At 37.7% G+C, this 21,960-nt stretch overlaps 1 protein-coding gene across 1 annotated transcript; it reads right to left on the minus strand.

Annotated features, from left to right (window-relative positions):
• Positions 1-599: 599 nt before the first annotated feature.
• LOC100373745 (uncharacterized) lies at positions 600-17,171 on the minus strand. The gene is made up of 5 exons (XM_085496462.1): positions 17,091-17,171; positions 3,987-4,065; positions 2,978-3,442; positions 2,345-2,698; positions 600-1,036 (listed from the first exon to the last, which is right to left on the minus strand). The coding sequence occupies exons 1-5, from the start codon at positions 17,100-17,102 to the stop codon at positions 600-602; spliced, it is 1,347 nt and encodes a 448-aa protein (XP_085352588.1). The 5' UTR covers positions 17,103-17,171.
• Between the last annotated feature and the right edge of the window lie 4,789 nt (positions 17,172-21,960).

The following is a 21,960-nucleotide window of genomic DNA, read 5'->3' on the forward strand; positions in this document are numbered from 1 at the left end:
ATTATATTTATCTCCGTGATCATCAAAACCGTGTAGTTACGTAGTTCGACAATCTTCTGCATTTTGTTAGCGACCACCGTGCACTGAACCGCGACAGCGATGTACCTTGAAATGCCCCCAAGGGACCATCATGATACCCCTATCCAGACTGGCTGCAACCTTATGCAGTCATTTGTGTTGCATTTCCCTCGTAATGGAAATCTTACTAAATATAAGTCACGTTAAGAACTTAATACTATGTTAAGAAATATGTTATCATGATTCAAAACAAACACAAATTCTACGTTGAAAACTGTAGCAAATTGTAGTTAATCAATGTTTAATACTTCCCAAATCTCAAACTGATCATCTAACACAATGGAAGCAGGCGTAACCTGCCACTCACTGGCCCACTCACATGTTGAATCTCAGACTAGTAATAAAAAATGTATTACAAGTCTGAGGTTGAATGAATCTCGCAATGAAAAATTGTAAATGTCGGAAAGGTTCGCACCACGTTTCATCATATAAGAAAACGCCCAAAACTCAGTCATTTCATATATCTCATATTGAGTTCATGGAATGCGCATGTGTCCTTGGTATGCTTTACATACATGACGTCATGGTTCCGTTAATACAGCTCCACCATTAGCATTGCCGTCTGGCGTCGGTTTAATATCTGTCGCCTTAACTGGTGTTTTATCATCTGGTGTATGGTCTGTAATGTCTACTTTTTTTGTGTTGATTTTCACAAGAATTTTCTTGACTACAATTGGGCCCAGAAATGCGAGGCCTGCGCCAACAACGGCACAACTTAGAGCAATACCCACAACAACCCCGACATGGATGTTCACTATACCAGTGTTTCCCTCGGACATAGTCACATTTGGCGCTCCTCCAGTCGTTGAAATGACTTTAGATGTAGACGCAATGGCTATAGGTGTGGTACGGACTGGGGCAGTGGTGGTTCGCACTGGGCAAGAAATGCTCCCGAAGTCACTGAACGGAATGCATACTAAATTATTCGATTCATCGTCGTCAAAAGCCGCGTTTACACCTGTAGATAACAATTAAACACATTATTGTTACATTAAATTGTTAATTGTCACTGTTAATTGGTAAATAAAGGGAAGATTTTTTTTCGCAACACCATTGTGAACAAGCTTGAACGTTTTAATTGACATAAAACGTAAACGAAAGGCTTACTATGATAGGACAATCCACGCAAGAGGGGGTACGTTGTGAGTTTTTACGACAAAAAGATACACATAATCGGGTAAGCGAGTTTATATATAAAGATACCCATTCAGAATAGAGAGGCGTACTCTAGGATGGTCCTTTGTTTTCAGGTTGTTAGTCTTTCAATCGCTGCAAATTTGTAGCACCAAACTAAAATAAATTTGGCCCAGGACGAGTATTTTATTATGTACCGAAAGAGGGCGTAAATTCTAAACCACAGTTTAGTTGATACATAAAGTCCTCACAGATTCGCAGATTTTACGTGTGGCTAATCATCGAGACAGAACGGGGTTTCATGTTGTCCAGACAAAACTACATATCTGATTCAATACGGATACTCTGAAACGCCATATCTTTAGATTTTCGACCCTGGCCAAAGTTACTTTAACTGTGAAATTGTTTCAACTAAATATAATGGTAATATAATATAACATGCGTCGTTTCTAATAAAATAACTACGTCATTTCTAGTCATAGTGTAGGCATGTTAGACATGCCATGGCTTACGTCACTCGTAATACGTCACTCCAGCAACGCCTATGTACGACGATTTGAAAATCTAATTCTAGCCAATTATTGGTCGTTAGGATTTGATCAATTATTTGAATGTCAATGGGAATTATATGAAATCACGTGATTATGGGAATAGATTTATGAGAATTCCTTCTGAGCAGCATTTAAATAGGCAAATTAACTCAAAGATTGCCTATGACACCGCATAATGTAGGGGGGGGGGGTGTCTTTAGCATAAATTTGAATAGATAATGAGATATACTGGCGCTGTAGCTATACCGCGTTAGCGAGTAGAACAACGGTATATATGCTAGGCCAGGCAAGTCGCAGTTATGGTATATGAGTAATTTAGAGTATCAATGGAATAATTGATACGACTTCAGACCTCCTTTTAGTGGCCTGTTATACAACATAATCGGGAGAGTTGAAATAAATAAATAAATAAATAAATAAATAAATAAATAAATAAATAAATAAATAAATAAATAAATAAATAAATAAATAAATAAATAAATAAATAAATAAATAAATAAATAAATAAATAAATAAATAAATAAATAAATAAATAAATAAATACAACCATTGATAACAATATGCTACTAGTATACACCCACCTTTTTCGAACACTATACACAAATACTGATATTGGTCACAATCCAATACCGGGATGGCTATTGTCACTTTCAAGTTATCATACGCCACTTCTCCCCATTCATCTATACCGGTACTGACGTCATTCCATGTGTACACTAGCGAGTCGGTGAGGTCGCTCTTTATCGATGCAGACTCACTCACTGTATCAGCAATGAAGATGGAAAATGCGATGTTGTCCGAGGTTGATGTTGATCCCGGTACTTTCGTTCCACCTGCGTTTTGAAGGTTAACACTGAAGGTAGCATTGACGGGTTCATTTGAGCTGAAATTTGCCGGATTTGGGTCAGATACACTGATAGATGTTGGAATAACGTCTGAAAACATAAATGAATGATTAATTTAATAAATTATACCTGAAAATGTAATTGTAACTAAATATAATACATTTTATAGTAAAATACACTCAGGATTATATTACACATACTTAGTACTGAGAAACAATTGTAAACTCATAGTTGCTGTAGACGTAGAAAGTAAAGTAAGCAAATAACACCGAATAAACGGCAAGGTAAATACTACGTCTAATTATAGTAAACACGTAAACATCAATTCGGTTATTAAGCATAACGAAGTATAACGAAAAAATATTGTACCTGATTGGCAGTTGGTCAATCCTACAGCCGCTGTAGATGCCCCTTTAACGAATGGTAAACATTGAAAGTCATTTGTAGGATCATTATCAGTGTATACTCCATTCTTTACAATCTTAAGACATAAATGACTGTGAGTAGAACACTTTGATGAATGATATTGAATAGTGAAACCATTACTGGCGTATGATTTTTCGTCTGATGCAGGAAGCTCGTCGACTTTTGAATCTCCATTGATATATGTAGTCACCTCTTCCGGGTCATCCATATTACCAGAGTCGTCCAGGGCAGATATGTACATCTTGATTTCAAAGTGTTCCCCTGCAGTGCCTGCTGGGAGGTTGTCCGGACCATTATTCCCAACATAAGCAAAGAATATGTCTACTGTTGTATCTACATCTGTGACATACCGAATGGTATCAGTGTTTGGATTCGGGTCACCAAAATTCATATCCTTAACGGTTAAATCTGAAAGAAAATAAACCTATAGTCTTTCTATATGTATTGTATTGTATTGTATAGTGAAGTTATGCATAAAGTTTCATTAGTTGGCAAGATGCAGAAAAAAAGTCACAAAATTGAAAATTATTGTCGATTTCACAACATGTCAATGATAACAATAAAGAGTCCAGGCGTCACAGTTTCTGTGAAGTTTGAAACAGGACAAAAAAATATAGATTCATCCATGCTAGGTGGATTGGGGGTGTTTAACACATCCCTGGCCGCCAGGAGTACCTGAAACAGCTTGAATGTGTAAAACATTCTCTGATTTGATAATTGCAAGATCGATAGAACGTCTAGATTACTGTCAAATGGCGCCATTCGGAACAAACTTCGGAACACAACGTTAACATGGCTTCCGAAATAGCCCAATGATCAGTGCCATATTCTGGGAATGTCGACAATGCCAGGCGAACACTTAGTAAATTATAACACTAACGAACTTGAATGCAGAACCCTTTTGGTTTCAAAAAGAACAGTAAGTGTGTAGAAGAAAAGAAATAACACTTACCACAATTTTGTGCTGTTACAGTTGAAGCAAAAACTAGTAAAAACATAAAACCATCAAAGTGAAACACAGCCATATCAATCTGCAATGAGTAAAAACATAACGTTATATGAACTGTGTACAATATTTAAACCACGATAAAATAAACATGCATAATGTATATATTAAATTTGTTTTTTTAAACGAGGCATACTTGAGTAAAACATTTTTAAAAAATGCATTTGACTTTGCCATTATAAGCAATGGGAAGTTATCTACCATGATAATGCATTGGAAATCAACTCAATTACTCAATTAAAGCGACACCCTATATATGAGGTTATGCGTTTATATATTTTTTATTTATTGTTTATTTATTTATTTGTTTATTTATTATTTTTAATTTGTTTAACGAGGGCAGTCAATTGGTGTGTTATTATAACATAACGTTTCAAACGTAATGCGGTAGTTTGTTTGTTCAATGTTTTATCACCGCAAACTATCACATTTTCTGTTTTGATACTCGTACTTAGTCAACAGTAAAACGCAAGACCTAAAAGAAAGTACACAGAATACATAGTTGTCGATTAATGATCGTGAAAAGTTGTAAGAACAACATTGAAATACATCGTCGCCGAGTTTTAAACGTCCGCAGTGATACCAAATAAATAGTTCCGGCCACACAGTAAAAGTATTTTCGTATTTTACGAGTCGCCGAATACGGCGGTCATATTTTGGAGAGCACGAACACGAACGTTCCATGTATGATAACAGAAATTATAGTATTCTGAATCTCTGTAGGGCACAGTAGTAGTTCAATTAACATTAATAGAGACAAACACAGTAGTGCACCAGAATTACAGAGCTGTACGTCAGCTCCATGTATCAAACAAAACTGTCTAGTGTATGAAGCAGGGGGGCGTAAAAAAGCACATATAATATTCTGGCTGCTTTATAATGCGATCAGTGCGTCGCTATAGTTATAGTATTCATAGTGAATCAATACAAATGTACGATCACATCAACACCTATATATTTATATTTTATACATATATTTTCTAGTATTGCTGTTCGATACTCCATACTGGGGACCAAATCCTATTATGATGTATCATAAACTAAAAATCTAGCGTTTGCAAGACACACAAGAGTTTTCATTATATAAGATTGAAATCAAAAACGCATGAGCATTGACTATATTGCACGTATTAAAGCAGTGCGCATGCGTATTGAAGAAAGTCGTTGTTTCGTCGAACAAAAACTCAGATATGCGCTACAAGAAAAGCGTTGTATCATAGTCCAATATATTCACCAACATGCAATATCAAACAAAATTGTTAAAAAAATACATGTTGCATGTTTAACATATTAAGTTCAGATAAGTCACTATTCAAGACAGATGGTTGCACACGCCGGAGTAACACATTAGACGCTCTATTTAGATGATAAGTTGTCGTCGAAAAAAAAAACCATGAGTTTTGAAAACTTTCGTCCCTAGCTGTATTCATGAGGGGGCATACACCAGAAGAAACAATATTGGAGAAAAGCAAAATCTTATTTCACTTGTAACATTTAAATTTAAACAGTTAAATTACTTTGCTTTCTCAGTCACAAGAGCATATTAAAAAAATAAAGCATTTTCCCTCCAGGCACCAACAATGATGATTCGATACAGAATAGTTGCTGGAACCTCTATTAACAACGAATTGTGAAAGTCCTCTCAAACTTGCCGACTGTCTACAGCAACGACAACTGAATCAATGTAACGATTTCCCTCTGTGAGAAGAGATTCAAAGTATATCACAAATTAAACTGATATCCAAACCCTGTGCTACATGAGAACACACAAATTGTTAGCACAAGACAGGCCTTAATTAGCTGTTGCCATTGACTTTAATGACGTGATGTCTGTTGACATGGAAACGCTATTGTTTGCGTTAGTTCGGAATTTACTTGAAACTAACCAGTAGTTATATGCGACTATTTCTTCTGCAACTTTAACGTTTTGGTTAAAATAGCCAATAAATAAGATACGTATGTGTTCGATTTCTCGTCGATAAAGTTACTTACTTTCTTTGGCGGCTTCCCCGGTCATACAAACAATGATAGTGTTTGGTTGAAAACTTAATAGAAGTATAAACGATACTGAACGTTCAATCACAATGTACTAAATGCGTTTCAGACGCGCTCAGTTACTACTGATCACCTCGTATATTATTACTAACTGCCCAATCACAGCGCAGTGCTAAACGTAATCTCTTAAAGTTTTACTTATTTTCTGAAATATTTTAAAGGATTTTGGCTTCGTTCCATCGGATAAAGTTTAGTGCTATTAAAATTTCGTTTTCTCTATTCAGTTATAAAGAGTGGCACTGAAACACCAATTGATACCAATTGTAATTTAGATAGGGGATTTAGTAATCCCCTAATTAATATGTTTTAAAACAGAAAGTAAATAGAGTTAGACAAAAGAATACTTACATTATGAGGAATGTTGCGCGGCTGAGTCAGCTCTAGTCGTGCACTTTTAACGTGTGTGCAGAGATCGTTCTTTTATACACTAATAACAAACGCATCACGTTCATCAATGAATAGATCACGGTGTACAACGGTGTTTGTGTTTTGTAACTATGGTTCATAGCGGTGTGTTCAATCACTGTGACGGTGTACATTATTCAGAATTAATAAAAGTACACCGCTATCCTCCGTCAACTATTTATCAATCATTCTGTATGTGGCCCTGGGCGTGACAATGAACTCGTGACACTCTTGATCTCGTACAGCCCGAGACATAACGAAGTTTCTACTTTTTAAAATAATATTTGTTTATGTAATTTATACCTCTGTAATGAAATACGAAAAACAAATTTACATTTGCGTATTCTATTTCATTCTTAATTTGTTCACTATTCAGTATTCAGAATATGCATATAACGGGTATTACTAGTATTTTCAAACCAAATTCGTCGATGAACGTGTTCAATGAAACACATTCCAAGTTTGGACAGCTGCTTTTTTTGGAAACAATTTACTATGTGACGATAGTTCAATGTGTTGTGGAAGATGGTGTAGGAAACTAAATATCAAATTAAACAACGTGTGATAAATGAACAGCGCAGCGTGAATCTTTCAAGTATTTTTTGACGTTCACGAGGCAGTGCACCTTGAGTTTGTTTTTCACTAAAATTTACGAGTCGTTTAATTCCTGCTAGACACTAGCCATGAAAGCGTCAAACCACCCAAGCACGTCAATTGTAGCTATGATAGTATCAATAATTATTTAAAGGCTGTGGACCGAATCGTTGAATCTTTCTTTTGGTTAAAGTGTATTTACCCATGAAGCTGAACATTTTGAGACTTGGCTCTCAGGTATGATAACTTTAAGAGGAATGAGTGAATCGCTGTCTATAAAAATGCATAAGTGGATTTTGCAGAGATCGTATTTTGATCTTGGGGCGATAATAAATATGCAATTTTGACAATCGGACGTCGAAAAAAACATAAATAATGATAACCATAAAAACCAGGTGTCATTTTATTCATAAGACTATTATTGGGACGATGTGAACAAAATCGTGATGTGAATAGGTCGTTGCGTTCAGAAAATATTACAATTCCAAAAACAAGGCTCTGTTCGTAGAAAAAAAAACGTGACGTTTGCATATTCCGAATTCTGATGAATGTTTTTACACGCATCTCTGCGTAGTTGAAATGATAATCTGAAACGGTTATAATCAAAGTGCATCTAATAAGGTCACAGCCTTCTTAACTTAATTAGCTAGCGTCCGAAAACATCGATCTTACAACTTAACAATCTTCCATGACAGCAATGCTTGTCTGTGCGTGTCTCGATAATGGATTTGCACGAACAGATCCGGCTCAATGCTGACAGACACTGGACGGATTTGTTACCAAATTTCATGTGATCGCGTCTGTATAGGGTGAGTTGTTTTAGGTCATGACCAGCTAAATTGTCATCGCTCGATTTCAGGTGCATTCTCAAATAATAGCTCGTTTTTATAAAGTTCTGAAATCACATTGTTCTCGTAATGCTTGGGCGAGGGTTCGACACAAAGAAATGTGTTGTTGATGTGGACAGCTTTTAGCTTTTACCCTGACCTAGTACACAATAGAACCTTGGCTGAAGACTGATAAATAGTCGCATTTTTTGTGATTCTACGATATACGCGTAGGGCTATACATCATTACGGGACACAAGGCTGCATTAAAATAGACAAACACGTGAATATCATCTGGCCTATATTTTAGGGTGTCAAGGCTGTGACGCTAGCGCATGAACTATATATTTGGTGAAATGGAACACTTAAATCTGTCATGTGACATACTTACATCCCTGACAACGGCACGTAAATTCTACAGCCTACTCTAGTATGTTTCAAAAATATCGCGAAAGTAACAAACATCTCTCAGAAGATAGCTGTGCGTCGAAGATTGATGGTGAAGCCCCACTTGCTATTATGAACTCGTTAAAAGAAACAATATATTGTAGCATAACGGTTTAATGCCTGCTCCATTTTTCCGTCGTGTGAATGGAAAAAGTTAGAATAATGTATTGCTATCTGATTTAGGGTCGGTATTACCTTTCTCAAATCAGTCAACCGCGACGGAAAGATCATCGCCGTTAAAAAAGATAATGCTATGGTATTTTATTGAACAATACCGTTGTTTGATTCAGTTTAAATCACTGAAGTTACCGAAGGTTGCTAGGCATAAAAACGCAAGAATACAAACAACAGCAGAACGTTGAATTTAACGTGTCATCATCAATGGGTCACGTGACTGTACAGTGGATGAACATGGACAAATTCATATTATATTTATCGCATAAATACGGTTTATAAATGTGAAAGGACAAATTAATACGATTATGGATTGAATAACAAGCGTAAAACTCTTTACTTTGGTATTCATGGAAACCTAGCTTTCGTGACTTTCTCGTAGAGTTACGCATAGCGAGCCAACTCGTTTGAAAATACCACGAAGCTCTGACAGATTATTGATCTACTGCAATCATCCAGAAGGGTGCTGGAATATTGACATGCCCGCCATTATGGAAAAACATTAGCGGATAACACGTTCATCTGCACAGATGTTTCGTCACGATCATTATGACGCTGCGTCACGGTCACTAAGTCGTCCACTCAGTGGGAACAATTTGAAGACATCGATTGATCGTTAAAAGAAACGGTGTGAAAAGTATAAGTACTTAAAGAAATACTCATCGACACTCCTATTAAAATACAACGAAAAGGCGGATTCTCTAATTCTTATTTATTACATTGTAACTATTGGCTTCGATGTGTATACAATGTGGATGGCAACCTATATAGAGGTTTAGTCCGTCAACCTTTGTGCGAATTCCGTTCTGAATTCCTACTTGTTAACACAAAAGGATGGGCTAAATAACATTAACATGTTAAAATATAATCCAGATTGTTCTGACAAAAGTAGGACACGTTATCGTTCACGTACATCGCAGCTCAGGCTAGAGATTACAGCGACTTTAAAATAAAGTGATTTTTAAATGATGTTAAAACCAATTGATTCGTGATAATTTTTTGATACATGACTGTTTCATTTATTTATTTCGCGGAGTGTGTTCAAGAGAAAAGGAGTAAAATGTCCACAAGTCGCCCACTCACCATCAATTAAACTAGTATATTGCATATTATATTCTGTTTTAATTATCTCTTTTTCTCGTCACCTACCCCCTAATTGGCGCCAGTCTATATTTATGTGTGCTCTTTAGTCGAAAAATATCCGAATCAATGATGGTTCACTTATCTAGTTAACGATGGATTTCCTTACATAAATTCAAAAAATAGGGGGCGCTCTCGGTTATTGTGCAGAAACATTTCTTTCTAAAATACGTATAGCTGAACTCAGGGGTCTATGTATCGTGGAAGTAGGATAAAATTATCCTTCCAGTGATGACCGGTTCATGGGGAAAAAGTATTATCCCTGAATGGTCCCAACAACATGGGATATAATAATATCCCTGAATGGCCCAACAACAAGAGGGATAGTATTATCCCTGAGTGGTCCCGACAACAAGGGAGATAATATTATTCCTGAGTGTTCCCAACAACAAGGGAGATAGTATTATCCCTGAGTGGCACAACAACAAGGGGGATAGTATTATCCCTGAGTGGTCCCGACAACAAGGGAGATAATATTATCCCTGAGTGTTCCCAACAACAAGGGAGATATTATTATCCCTGAGTGGCCCAACAACAAGGGAGATAATATTATCCCTAAATAGTCCCAGCAACAAACAAGGGAGATAAAATTATTCCTGAGTGGCCCAACAACAAGGGAGATACTAGTACTATTATTCCAGAGTGGGCCCGACAACAAGGCAGATAATATTATCCCTGAGTGGCCCAGCAACAGGGGAAATAATATTATCCCTGAGTGGCCCAAACAACAAGGTAGATAAAATTATCCCTGAGTGGCCCAGCAACAAGGGAGTTAGTATTATCCCTGAGTGGCCCAACAACAAGAGAGATAATATTATCCCTAAATAGTCCCACCTACAAACAAGGGAGATAATATTATTCCTGAGTGGCCCGGCAACAAGGGAGATAATATTATCCCTGAGTGGCCCAGCAACAAGGTAGATAATATTATCTCTGAGTGGTGCCAACAACAAGGGAGATAATATTATCTCTGAGTGGTGCCAGCAACAAGGGAGATAATATTATCTCTGAGTGGTGCTAACAACAAGGGAGATAATATTATCTCTGAGTGGTGCCAACAACAAGGGAGATAATATTATCTCTGAGTGGTGCTAACAACAAGGGAGATAATATTATCTCTGAGTGGTGCCAACAACAAGGGAGATAATATTATCTTTGAGTGGTGCCAACAACAAGGAAGATAATATTATCTCTGAGTGGCGCCAACAACAAGGGAGATAATATTATCTCTGAGTGGTGCCAGCAACAAGGGAGATAATATTATCTCTGAGTGGTGCCAACAACAAGGGAGATAATATTATCTCTGAGTGGTGCTAACAACAAGGGAGATAATATTATCTCTGAGTGGTGCCAACAACAAGGAAGATAATATTATCTCTGAGTGGTGCCAACAACAAGGAAGATAATATTATCTCTGAGTGGTGCTAACAACAAGGGAGATAATATTATCTCTGAGTGGTGCCAACAACAAGGAAGATAATATTATCTCTGAGTGGTGCCAACAACAAGGGAGATAATATTATCTCTGAGTGGTGCCAACAACAAGGGAGATAATATTATTTTTGAGTGGTGCCAACAACAAGGGAGATAATATTATCTCTGAGTGGTGCTAACAACAAGGAAGATAATATTATCTCTGAGTGGTGCCAACAACAAGGGAGATAATATTATCTCTGAGTGGTGCTAACAACAATGGAGATAATATTATCTCTGAGTGGTGCCAACAACAAGGAAGATAATATTATCTCTGAGTGGTGCCAACAACAAGGGAGATAATATTATCTCTGAGTGGTGCCAACAACAAGGGAGATAATATTATCTTTGAGTGGTGCCAACAACAAGGGAGATAATATTATCTCTGAGTGGTGCTAACAACAAGGGAGATAATATTATCTCTGAGTGTTCCCAACAACAAGGGAGATAATATTATCTTTGAGTGGTGCCAACAACAAGGGAGATAATATTATCTCTGAGTGGTGCCAACAACAAGGAAGATAATATTATCTCTGAGTGGTGCTAACAACAAGGGAGATAATATTATCTCTGAGTGTTCCCAACAACAAGGGAGATAATATTATCTTTGAGTGGTGCCAACAACAAGGGAGATAATATTATCTCTGAGTGGTGCCAACAACAAGGAAGATAATATTATCTTTGAGTGGTGCCAACAACAAGGGAGATAATATTATCTCTGAGTGGTTCCAACAACAAGGGAGATAATATTATCTCTGAGTTGAACGAAGGAGATAATATTATCCATAGCTTGTTCCCAAAAAAAGAAAAGATAATATTATCCCTTAGTAATGCCAACAACAAGCAAAATAATATTATCTCTGAGTGGTGCCAACAACAAAGAAGATAATACTATCTCTGAGTGGTGCCAACAACAAGGAAGATAATATTATCTCTGAGTGGTGCCAATAACAAGGAAGATAATATTATCTCTGAGTGGTGCCAACAACAAGGGAGATAATATTATCTTTGAGTGGTGCTAACAACAAGGGAGATAATATTATCTCTGAGTGGTGCTAACAACAAGGGAGATAATATTATCTCTGAGTGGTGCCAACAACAAGGGAGATAATATTATCTCTGAGTGGTGCCAGCAACAAGGGAGATAATATTATCTCTGAGTGGTGCCAACAACAAGGGAGATAATATTATCTCTGAGTGGTGCCAACAACAAGGGAGATAATATTATCTCTGAGTGGTGCCAACAACAAGGGAAATAATATTATCTCTGAGTGGTGCCAACAACAGGGGAGATAATATTATCTCTGAGTGGTGCCAACAACAAGGGAGATAATATTATCTCTGAGTGGTGCCAACAACAAAGAAGATAATACTATCTCTGAGTGGTGCCAACAACAAGGAAGATAATATTATCTCTGAGTGGTGCCAATAACAAGGAAGATAATATTATCTCTGAGTGGTGCCAACAACAAGGGAGATAATATTATCTTTGAGTGGTGCTAACAACAAGGGAGATAATATTATCTCTGAGTGGTGCTAACAACAAGGGAGATAATATTATCTTTGAGTGGTGCCAACAACAAGGGAGATAATATTATCTCTGAGTGGTGCTAACAACAAGGGAGATAATATTATCTCTGAGTGGTGCCAACAACAAGGGAGATAATATTATCTCTGAGTGGTGCCAGCAACAAGGGAGATAATATTATCTCTGAGTGGTGCCAACAACAAGGGAGATAATATTATCTCTGAGTGGTGCCAACAACAAGGGAGATAGTATTATCTCTGAGTGGTGCCAACAACAAGGGAAATAATATTATCTCTGAGTGGTGCCAACAACAGGGGAGATAATATTATCTCTGAGTGGTGCCAACAACAAGGAAGATAATATTATCTCTGAGTGATGCCAGCAACAAGGGAGATAATATTATCTCTGAGTGGTGCCAACAATAAGGAAGATAATATTATCTCTGAGTGGTGCTAACAACAAGGGAGATAATATTATCTCTGAGTGGTGCCAACAACAAGGGAGATAGTATTATCTCTGAGTGGTGCCAACAACAAGGGAGATAATATTATCTCTGAGTGGTGCTAACAACAAGGGAGATAATATTATCTCTGAGTGGTGCTAACAACAAGGGAGATAATATTATCTCTGAGTGGTGCCAACAACAAGGGAGATAGTATTATCTCTGAGTGGTGCCAACAACAAGGGAGATCATATTATCTCTGAGTGGTGCCAACAACAAGGGAGATAATATTATCTCCGAGTGGTGCCAGCAACAAGGGAGATAATATTATCTCCGAGTGGTGCTAACAACAAGGGAGATAATATTATCTCTGAGTGGTGCCAACAACAAGGGAGATAATATTATCTCTGAGTGGTGCCAGCAACAAGGGAGATAATATTATCTTTTAGTGGTGCCAGCAACAAGGGAGATAATATTATCTCTGTGTGGTGCCAACAACAAGGGAGATAATATTATCTCTGAGTGGTGCCAACAACAAGGAAGATAATATTATCTCTGAGTGGTGCCAGCAACAAGGGAGATAATATTATCTCTGAGTGGTGCCAACAACAAGGGAGATAATATTATATTTGAGTGGTGCCAACAACAATGGAGATAATGTTATCTCTGAGTGGTGCCAACAACAAGGGAGATAATATTATCTCCGAGTTGAACGAAGGCGATAATATCATCCCTGGGTGGGCTAAGTAACCGAGATAGTAATACGAGTTATGTAGTGATTTTAAAAATGTTGGTAATTGTTGTCAAATTGTGCTGTTTTGACTATTATTGCATTTTCTGCTGATGAAGTGAAATATTCATGGTCAGAATAATTCCGTGTTGCTAGAAAACACGTCTAATCCTAGCTCTTACCTGGCCCCTACCCTCTATTGTCCCCTAGTATTAAATGCATATGCCCCTCTTGAGGACACCTATAGTGATCAAGAGGGCATAAACAACAGAATTGCGGGGGTTGGATGGGTAGGGTCAAATTATGAGTCTGACTTCAATTTATTTTCACTAATACTTGTAGCCAAGTTATTGCCAAACAAACTCAATACCAGGATGTTAGCTGTAACTGGGAACTGGCTTGTTGCCATGCACATCTCTCAGACTACTTGGCACGTCGCTATGCATGCACCCTCTATATGGTACTAACATGTAGTTGCAAAATTCATTTTGTCAACGGTATTTTTGTTATTCTCAAACGTGCGCGATAAAAAGACAACGGGCTCCTTTTCATCAAAATGTATTCGTTCCCATATAAAACTGAGCCAAATTATGACTTTGTGAAAAAAAAAACTACGGGTAGCACGTCAGGCTCCAAAAGCATACAAGTATGCATGCAAATTTAACATTTCTTTACCACGAAGATAATGTTAGTTCAATGTTACATAAATTTAAAAAAAGAAATCGACAGATAAACAGCTCATGTCTCTTCAAAATGAAGATGAGTTAGTGGAGAGGATATGCGCGCCGGGTGTTGTCAGTCAGCTGATATCACGTGGTATGTTTGTGTTTGGTCACATCTACTATTAAAATAGAAGTATAGTACTCAAGTGACTTTTTAACCTGTCTGATATGCCAAACTTCTTTTTTTTTTCAACAATATATTTAGTTTTAAGTCTGTTCGCGGAGTTTTCCACGGACGGAAAACAGATACGCTTTTTACGTTTTTGTGTATTGATACGCATTTTGCGTGAATTCTGATTCATTGTAATCCACGATATTGTTTTTGTACAAAAAATAATGTTTTAGTTCAATTTAGGGAAATAGTGAATTACGTGAACGTACGTGCTCTTTCAATTTTTAGCATGCGCACGTATGCTGTGCGTTGCATCGTTAATTTACTTTTATCAAGCAAATACTATGTTGTCTGTGCTGCATATGATAAAACACTTTACTGCAGATTGGCATGAAAAACACCTTTAAAACATCTTTAAAATAGCATTTATCAGGGTATGGCCGACAATATACGCCATCAACGGCATGAACTGGGTGCTTTTATACAAGTTGCTTCCACAAAATAATCAGATGAGCGAAAATGTTTTGACGACTGCGCTAATTTATTTTCAGCTAAGGATTGATTTACTTGCCAAATTAAGCGCTACAGTCGTTATGCAACGCGTGTTCGAATTTCACGTAAACAATGTATTTGGCACGCATTTGTATACGTAGCCATGAGTGCTATACTTGGGGGCGGAGCTACGTCACAAGACGTTCACGTTGCTAAGACGCGCACTAATGTACTACGTATTTCTATGTGCTCTGTGCGCGCTGCTGAAGAACGCGGAACGCCGAGCGAAGAGCCGGTGAAAATTCGAGAAAACAACAACCATCCCAAAGTACCGTTTTTTGAGAATTTTCGGCCTTTGTTTTCACCGTGATGGTTGCCATGCGGTGAAAATGCCCGGATGCCCCCGCCGAGAATACAGAACACGACGAGGTGTGGCGACTGTAGCGCCAGTGCTTTAAACGACAGATATAGCAATAGTGACAATGCGAAAAGAAATTATAGACTGTCTATTCCGTAGGACAGACCACATAGGGACTGTGGACAAACACAGAAAGCTCACTTCACATACAACTAAACAGTTTTTGATATCGTTACTCGGGCTGGCAGATGATCCTATCTTGGCTGAACTTATTACTGAGAGCTGCTTGTATATATATATCAGGAAAATTTGAAATAGAAATTATATCAGCTATAGTTGTATGGACACCATAAACACACAATTAAGGGTAAAAACAAACTCTGATAACGACTGATAAGAACACCACGACCGACAACGCGGAAGTAAATAAGCTATGTAATTGCCAGACTCGACTCGGCTTGCCCACTTGACGGAAAGTGTTTACAGACTGGCGTCATGCAGAAAGCAAACGTTATGCGATTAGACAACAAAACAAGCAAAAAAATGGCGGAATTATTGGAAATGAATTTCAAACAAGATACAGAAATCACACGGCTTCATTTCGTAATAAGGTCTCTGAAAATGCGACAGGACTGAGTAAGCACATGTTTGGTCACTCAATATCATGAATAACATAGACAATTCTTGCTCACGGGAACCCATATAATACTTCGAACAAACGCCGTATTTTATGCTAGAAGGACAAATTTATCACAACTTTTAGACCCCATTACTTTACACTGAACAAAAGAAATGAACTCGTATCATTTTGCCGACACAAACCAAAAGCAAGCACTATAGGTTAAATCGATATGTTAATTTGCGAAGTGTATTAAGTATGCTCGTTGGTGCAGTGAATCGTTAAATATATAAGCTACTGATGAGTGAGGTACTTGTACATTATGAAACAGTTCTGTAGAGTTTCAATATTCTAGTTGTATCTTAATTTCCCTATCACCGCATTTATCCACCCTGCATATGTTTTGCATTGAACACTTGTTGTTTGGGAATAATCGACTCACGTATCCACACCGTATATCTAGTGTAGATACGAAGTGCTGATACGAAGTGTTGATGTAGTTTAAGGCACGGAGACTTCACCTATTTTTTTACGGTCTTATACTGCTAGGAGTGTCGGACATAAGTGGACACATTGAGTCGGATTGCTAGGATATCCGGCTCCTGTTGGTGGAATGTATAAGTCTTAAGTTTAATGAGTTATAATTAGCTGGGTACAGAGTGTGTCACCAATAAAATAATACACGTACACTGTATGCGTGCGTACCAGCGGATACAGCCCGTCCGAATAACCTTAATCTACGTTGGAGTACATGATTCCGCCTCGCCACAAAACAGATTATTGTCTCCGACATTGTTCACTCGTCAAACAAACAGTGATGATAACTGAAATACACCGTAGGTATTACCTCCATGGCATAAGCAACTATATAAGTCGCTGGAATTGCCTGCCGTCGACTTGGTACGTGTAAAATAACTCTATCCTATACTTACTTGATTTCTCATGTAAATAATGCAAATACAGCTGGTAAGCGATGCGTCCTGTGTGTCTGCTCCAGTACGATGTAAATGCGAATGTCGCCCAGTGTTGCACGTGAATGGGCAGTGTGGGAGTAACTCGACTAAAACGACTGACAATAACCGCAAACAAAGGGAAGTCAGGGTATGGCACTTGAATTTTATTCATGTAGTGTATGGCATAGCACTCTTTGACTGGTTAATCCCAGTGCTAATAGACATAACTACACCACAGAGCTTACAAGTATTTTAAGGTCTATGACTATGCTCGCTGTTCAGTGATTGTGTATAGGCAACGATGGTATGTTTATGACTGGTCCTACGAGAATTCCCAATAAACAATCATCGATAAGGCAATTATTTACACAAGGGTGGCAGGGAAACACCAAAAACGTTACCATGGAGATAATTTTTCACGACGGCATTCTCTTTATAATTGCATGGGTTACTCGTGTCGTGAACTGTTAACTATCTTTAAAATACTTTATAATGGGAATATGATGTTGCCCAGCAAGACACCGACATCTACGGCACGGATATTAATATTCGCATAAATTGCACAAACCAACAAGTATACCACACACCATATATTACCAATTATCACCTAGTAAATATCACACGCCACATTGTGTGTATATAACAACAAAAAATAAGTACATATAAATTATAGCCAGTGTGAAGATAACGTAGTTTTACCTTCACAAGTCAGCCTTAGTATGACGCCAAGTGTAGATGACAGTGGGACCAGGAATTTATTTTCAAATTGCCGACGTTCGGGGTGAGCGATTTACTTTTTGAGAAAATTTGCCAAATTAAAATAAGTTAAAATTTGTTTTGTTTTGTTTTGTTTTACTGTATTGTATTATTTAAATATTACGGTAAAAATTTAAAAGTTAAAACAGTGAAGAACCAGCACATATTAATTTGAAGTTAATAAAATCCTTAAAACAATATGCAGAGTCCTTTAGTGTCGACCGCTTGATAACCAGATAGTTTTGTAATGACCGTGAGGTAATAGGTTGTCGTGCATTTCCCTGAGTGTGCCCACAGTCCCAACTTTGATTTTGCGGCATGATCGTTCACGTTAGAGAGCCCAGTCGACACGTGCGAGCGTTGAAACCGTCGAAATGTGTTTGTGAACGTTCGGGTACGAGACTGTACGTGCCGAAAAAAACTCGATCTCGGTCCAATAAAGAGTCGAGCCGAAACTAACTAAAACGAACAAACGTGGCACCCAAAACAGCTGTCTTACAAGAATCGCCTAACATACTTACATTTTATAACAGAAATTATGGGTCAAAATGCACACAGACTTGCAAGCTTTCCATCAGTCTGAAGACAACTTCGGACAAGAATCAAAGTTCCTAAAGAAGTTCATGACTGTAAAACATCGTGTCAGACAGAATACATTTTGTATATTAGTGTCTCTTCATTAACCTGCCTTCTCCGTGGTTTTTATTTTAATTGCTTTACTTGTAAAGATGGAATTGTAGGGTCGCCATTTTCTCCACAGTATGTTGTCAGTTTTCTCTTTCTCACGGTCATTTCTCCAGACACCTCTACGTTGCATGAACAAAATATGCCAAATAATCGCCAAGCGAAACAGTGTCAGGTATGTTTAGTGTTACGTCGCTACCAGAAATTGCGAACATGCATCGGCAGTTGCCATGGTAAAAGTAACAACAGTTGCCATGGTAGAAGTACTTTCAGTAAATCGTCTACAAAGTGATACAGCATCGAATTAGATTCGTATTTTCACGTTGAATTCACACAGTCAACACATTGCGTCTGTGCCGAAACGTTGTTACCGTGTGAGTGTATGTTATTGTGCCCGTCCGTATATAAATAATAGGACACATTGTGATATCTGCGTGCACATCTCAGGCTATCGGTAGTTTTTTAAGGAAGCTTTACCTGTTGGTAATCCCATGGTGCATCTCATCGAGTACATGCGCAGAGTCTTTGACGACACTAATGCACCGTCATCCAAGCAACTTGAAGATTGACATGCACTATTGCATAACTATTCATTTGCCAATACATGTAGTTGCATTCACACTTTGCAAATCTGCGAGGTACCAATATATACACCATCGAACCGTGGGATAGTGTATTGGTAATGGAGAATGTAACTGCAGAATATGGACGTCTCTCAACATGTAAACAACAGACACTCACTGAGTTGGGGGCTTTGTCTTTAAAGCTCGGTTACATTTTAGGTGTGTTTCAGTTGTCAAAAACATAAGACCCTCCGACTCTTCCAAAATAAACGGGAAATGATCCAGAATTTCTACTTATAACATATTTTTTTAGCTAAAACAACACCACTTTAACACATTTTATGTTTTAGTATGTTCTGGGGTGATATCTTACATATTTACTAAGTGGGGATACAATCTTAACATGAGGTATTTCTTTTGTTCAAATTCCACAAGTGACACAGACAGCTTATACATAGTTATTTATTAAAATATTGTTGTATACAAATAAGATATAATTGTTATTTTATTTTTTCAAACATAAGATAACACTTTTATAATTATATTTCACGGTAACACAGTCATTAATAACGTATAAAGCGCAGATAAACAACTTACAGGAACTACCTACATAAACTACTCGCAGAACTTGAACTTCTTACAGGAACAACTTACATGAGCTACTGAGAGACACTACTTACAGGAACTACTCAGTCATGAACTACTAACTCGAACTACTTACAGGAACGACTTACAGAAACAACACACATAATCTACTTACTGCAACTACTTACAGGAATTACTCATTGGTCTACTTACAGGAACTACAAACAGGAACTATTCGCAGGAAGTGGGGGTTTTTCAAGAATGGGAAATTCATTTTTGAACAATTTAATAATATACCTGCATTTCAAATGCCCGAATACGTCGTTCCAATTAGTCGAGCGTATGTTTCAATTATACATGCCGTTGTTGAATACACGATGTTTCGCGTTTGGAAGTAGACCTCAAACGTGAATACCACGTTGTTGGACCATTCTGTCAACTGAATTGGGCAACATTGTCCGGTACGAGCGTTGCGCGCCATAAAAGGGCGACCCTTGAGTGTATGGGGTTCAGTTTACAGTGACTGGTCCGTGAACCAGGAAGTTTTGTCAATTCTCAAAATACAATCAGACGTACGTATATATGGACGTTACCTCTAACAAGAAGCTGCACGAATTAACCACGCAATGCAGAGATACGGGTCCGAATTTGCGCTCCCAATAGATGTGTCTATATGACCTTTCATTTTACCTCAGAGATTTAACCACTGTTGAACATGTTTTTTTTTTGTTTTTTTTTGTGCTTTAAAGTTATTTCTGTGTCTCGGGATAACTTTTAAAATAAGCTTAGTATAGTGTAATAGGTATTACTCGTGACTGCGCATGCGTGATAGTCGTGAAACTTGTCAAAATCTTACATACTCGCCTTTTTGTGTTTTTTATTCACAATATCCCTGAAGGGGTGCGTTTTCAGCAATTTATTTATATTTTTTAATCCATGCTATACTGACCTTTGCGGCAGCAAATGAGATAGCTGGTCGGGATATATCATGCAACAAGATATAATACCTCGCAATGAAATAGCTAGAAAATATTGTTGTCGACCACAAATTCCCAGTGTGCTTGTTTCTACATCCTGACATACTACTAGGTTTATTATGACATAGATTTAAAAAAAAACACACGCAGAATCATGTTTATAGTAAGAGACACGTGGTGAACGAACACCTATAATGGAGAATGTTGCCGCGTGTGCAACAATGAGCCGTACATGTCTGTAGAGATAGAAATCGTGTTTCCACAATAGAACGTTTTTCCCAGTAGTTCTGGTTGATATAGTCCAACAATGTGCGCTGGTCTGTTTGTATGTTTCATTCTTCCTCAAATACATTTCACACGGCGTTTTTCATTTGTCAAATTTTATAAACATACGCCTGGGTAGTTCCAATGATATCTTCCTTGGCTGCCACGCAAAGCACAGCAACGGACTTGAAAGTTGAAATTGAATGTATCCATGACATGATCACAGGTAACGGGTTTGAACTAAAGTACATTGGACACTTCAGTCAGATACGGACGCAATCTAGTTGTCAACCACACTGGCTGAATATGAATTTAGGCGATAGTCATATTAGTGAATGAATACATAGCGATGTGTTTATATGTATGTATATATATATATGCTAAGATCACGTGAAAATCTGGCCCTCGTTGTTGATCAGTAAGTCAGTTTAAAAGCAAGGGGAGTAAAGGAGGAGAAAAATAGGTGAGAAGGAATAGATTAGATACCGTTAAATCATGGTCACGTGATGATGTAAACTACAAGCGTTAATAGTTTATATGCGCAACCAACGTGACAGTCTCTCCACTGTGGCGCAACCAACAAATTGTCGTTTTAAATACGCGTATCTCGGATTCTAGTATTTTTTTCCGGATTTGTTGGTATTTTATTTTTATGTTTACCGTGTCATATCCAGGCTATGGCATATAACCACGGACATTCTAGTATGCACATTAGGCTAATCAAGTCAGCCGTGGCACGAAGAGATGTTATTTGGATGTCATCAGCCGACTTGAGAAAAACACGTCACACAGTATTTGCACAACTTAACTGACCTTACTCGACTTAACATGACCCGACCAATGTAGTTTTTATTATCAGTGTCATCACGTACTTCAAATCCAATTGGTTGCATTTATTGAGTGCACGTAAACCGATGTTACAACAATAGAACACCGGTAGAGTGGGACATGTCTTACTCCGTTGATGCCGCTGATATTATTACAGTTATGGAAAAACGCTGTTGAGATCACGAACACATA

The sequence above is a fragment of the Saccoglossus kowalevskii genome, chromosome 1 (assembly GCF_978046115.1).
Source record: "Saccoglossus kowalevskii chromosome 1, keSacKowa6.1, whole genome shotgun sequence".
NCBI classification, from domain to species: domain Eukaryota; kingdom Metazoa; phylum Hemichordata; class Enteropneusta; family Harrimaniidae; genus Saccoglossus; species Saccoglossus kowalevskii.